This window comes from Anarrhichthys ocellatus, unplaced genomic scaffold (assembly GCF_004355925.1).
Source record: "Anarrhichthys ocellatus isolate YVR2014 unplaced genomic scaffold, GSC_Weel_1.0 scaffold110, whole genome shotgun sequence".
In the NCBI taxonomy this organism is placed as follows: domain Eukaryota; kingdom Metazoa; phylum Chordata; class Actinopteri; order Perciformes; family Anarhichadidae; genus Anarrhichthys; species Anarrhichthys ocellatus.
Window position 1 is genome coordinate 85673 of NW_022280140.1, and position 3118 is coordinate 88790.

Sequence of the window (3118 nt, forward strand, 5' to 3'; positions counted from 1 at the left end):
AGAGAGAGAGAGAGAGAGAGAGAGAGAGAGAGAGAGAGAGAATATGACAAATATTTATTTATCAATAGGTTTGTATGGAAAAGCTTACTGTGATCATGTGTTTTGCTTATTCACCCCTCCCCTGTGTTCTCGCTGTATAGTGTATAGATGTTGTGTATGTGTGTGTGTCTGGGCATTAGTGACCTATTGAAGTTTAGTATAGAAGTGTATATTAACCAGCAGATATTTACCTCTGTCTCTCTTTCTCTCTCTCTCTCTCTGCTCTGGTGCATTTTCTCTTTGCTGAAATACTTCAAACTCCCTCCCTCCCCTCATCCCTCCGTCCTCCTGTTACTCCTCCCTAATTTCCCAGGCGCTTTCAAAGCCCGGGGCTTGACATCTGTCCCCGTGGTCAGATCAGGGGCTGTTACAGGGTTATCCCTTCCTGAAACATCAACCCCGTACTGCAGTCCGTTTGGTTCCACCCTCGCTCCCTCCTTTGGTGCACCTTCTTACACTTTTGGAGCTGCTAAACCTTCCAGTGAATCTCCCTTACCGTCCTATTCCACGAGAGTTTCTCATTCTGGCTTAAACATGCTTCAGGCAGCTCAGGTGGCTCCCCCATGTTCAGGAACCGGAATGGTACAATCCGTTTCTATGGGAGGGAGTCCACAAATGGGACTGAGCATGAACCCCTCCTTTGGAGGACTGGGAATGGTGCAGTCTGGCTCTCTGGTGGGGATTCCTTTGACAGACCCCCTCTTAATGGGAACAGGAATGGGTCAGTCCAGTTTCTTTGGAGGGAATTGCCAGACAGGGGGGGCTCACTTGGGAGGTTCCACTCCACAGGCCGGGGGGAGAGTCCCCTTCCAGCCACAGTTGCTCTCAGGCAATGGGTCGGGTGACACGGTGAACAAAAACAACAATCCATTCCTGTTCTGACAGCTTGACATGGAATATGTCCTGCCAGATACATGTATAAGATTAAATGACCGCAATTGGTAGTTTAACATGTTTTGGCCCTCTCAACCATTTTTCCAATTATAGCCCAAATACATTCGATTGCTTTACTACGTATCTTCAAGGCAGTCATTGAGTTTTACGTCATAATATTTTGTCAGCCTTACAATATAATCAAATGGTATTTAATTTTTCTTGTAGGCAGGGACTGTCAGGACAACTCGTATTGGTAGACTTGTAAAAAACGATTTTGTGAATTTGGCCATTTCTTGAATTGAAATGTTGTTTTTCAGCGACCGACTCTTAAAAATCAGATGTCAGAATATGTCCTTGAATGCACCAAGAAAGAGGACTAGTTTATAAAACGTATTTAGTTGTGAGAGTCCCTGCTCCTCTGATTCACGCTGTGACAATGACATAATGGGTGGTATGAAATCACAGGCAGGCTGGTGAACCTTGTATGCTATACTTTTGGAAAATGAGCAGTAGCAACGTTCATACAACTCGTAAGGCTAAAACATGCAGAAACACTTTTATAATCCTTTAATTAAACCCGTCAGCTCCTCCACTTACCTCCCCTTGAGATCTACACACGTCCAAATAAAATGACAGCCACGGTTAAAATGTATGCAACATAGTATAATATAATAACAGAAACATACACAAAACGTGTGTGAAAGGTCCGTATGCTTCTGTTTCAATGCACAAGTGTGAGAAGCAGAGAGCATCCTGAGTGTGTGTCTATGTGGAAATACTGAAGAATTACTGTTGACGTGAGTGTTGACCTGTAAAACATTGACAGAGCTGATGTGGGGAAGACGTCACTGTAGGTTTTCATTTATGTGTGTGTTTGTACAAGGAGTGTGTGTGTGTGTGTGTGAGACCTGCACGCACGCAGTACGTGTGTGTGTGTTCAGTATATATTGTGCTGATGTAAATAGTGGAAGTAATCACAGATAAACCTTGAAATATACTGTATATTAGAGTGTTACAATCATGAGTAACTATTTATTGATCTATTTATTGATTGGTTGATTATTTATTGATGCAGCAACGGCCTCCAACAAAGACGAGTTCGGGTTAGCTTTCTTTACAGTGTCGTCGTCATCGAGACGGGTTGACCGGATTGTATTGATAAGATTTCAAGCATGATTGGCTCCAAGCTGACTGTTCAAACACGGCGTTATCAATCAACTCAGTAACCAATGGTGGCTTTTCTTTCTTCCCTGTTTAGATTTGTAGTCGTTCTGGATTCATTGTGTAATTGAACATGTCCCCGCTGTACCTCCTGAAACAGAAATGTGTTACTGTGTGATGTTTAGCTGCAGTGTTGGCTGAATAAAGTCTGAATTTGAACATACCAACCTCTTTAATGTGCATGCAGTCTGAGCCGATCCTCCTCTGTAAGTGTGTGTGTGTGTGTGTGTGTGTGTGTGTGTGTGCCCCTCATCTATTTAGTGTGTGAGTGGCTAATGACATTTCAACACACACCTGCATCTCTTTATGTTCTTCTACGAATGAAGATACATGTGTTGAGAGGTTTTGACTGAGAAAACATGAACAGTAGCAGAGTTCACTGTCGTTTATGAGACGTGGAAACATCACAGCTCAGTTAATCAAAGCCAGACACGACCAATGAGGCGTCTAAGAGGTCACTCAGTTTTGAATTGTTGCCGTTGTTTGTGTTTTATGGGCCTCGTCGCGTCTTTTGTGTATTTTTTTTTATATCTTTTAAATATGAATTTTGGTGGAAGATTTGACTGAAAGGATCTTTGAGTTATAGGAGGAAGATGAGAAACTAGCCCAAAATGCTATTAGTATGATTTCCTCTCATATTTAATTTTGTATGAAATTAATTAATTTAGCTGTGTATTTAAACTTAAAGCTGTGTTGTAAACTGTGACAGTATGCAGTACATTTGAGAAATAAAATGATACAATAAGTGACCTGCTGACTGTGTTTGTTCAGCTCTGTGGCTTTTCTGTGTGTCACATTTTCTGCTGCATATTTTCTGAAATGTTAATTTTTAAACTGATTTGTTTATTGTTTATTGGGGATTCCTTTGAGCAACACTTTCTTACAACCCAATAAACTTACCGGCTGTCACCACAAGAGGGCCATAAATACACACATTTAGACATTATTGCAGTCACTGGAATGAGATGCTTAATGAACCACC

General features: G+C 41.6%; 1 protein-coding gene across 3 annotated transcripts in view; it reads left to right on the plus strand.

The window, feature by feature from the left end:
- The window catches only part of epn1b (epsin 1b), a 9932-nt gene extending 7047 nt beyond the window's left edge, over positions 1 to 2885 (plus strand). For all 3 annotated transcript variants that reach the window (XM_031876499.1, XM_031876500.1, XM_031876501.1), the window contains exon 11: positions 353 to 2885. In XM_031876499.1, the coding sequence (XP_031732359.1) occupies positions 353 to 921 (569 nt within the window). In that variant the 3' untranslated portion in view covers positions 922 to 2885. The remainder of the gene's footprint in view (positions 1 to 352) is intronic.
- The last annotated feature ends 233 nt before the right edge of the window (positions 2886 to 3118 follow it).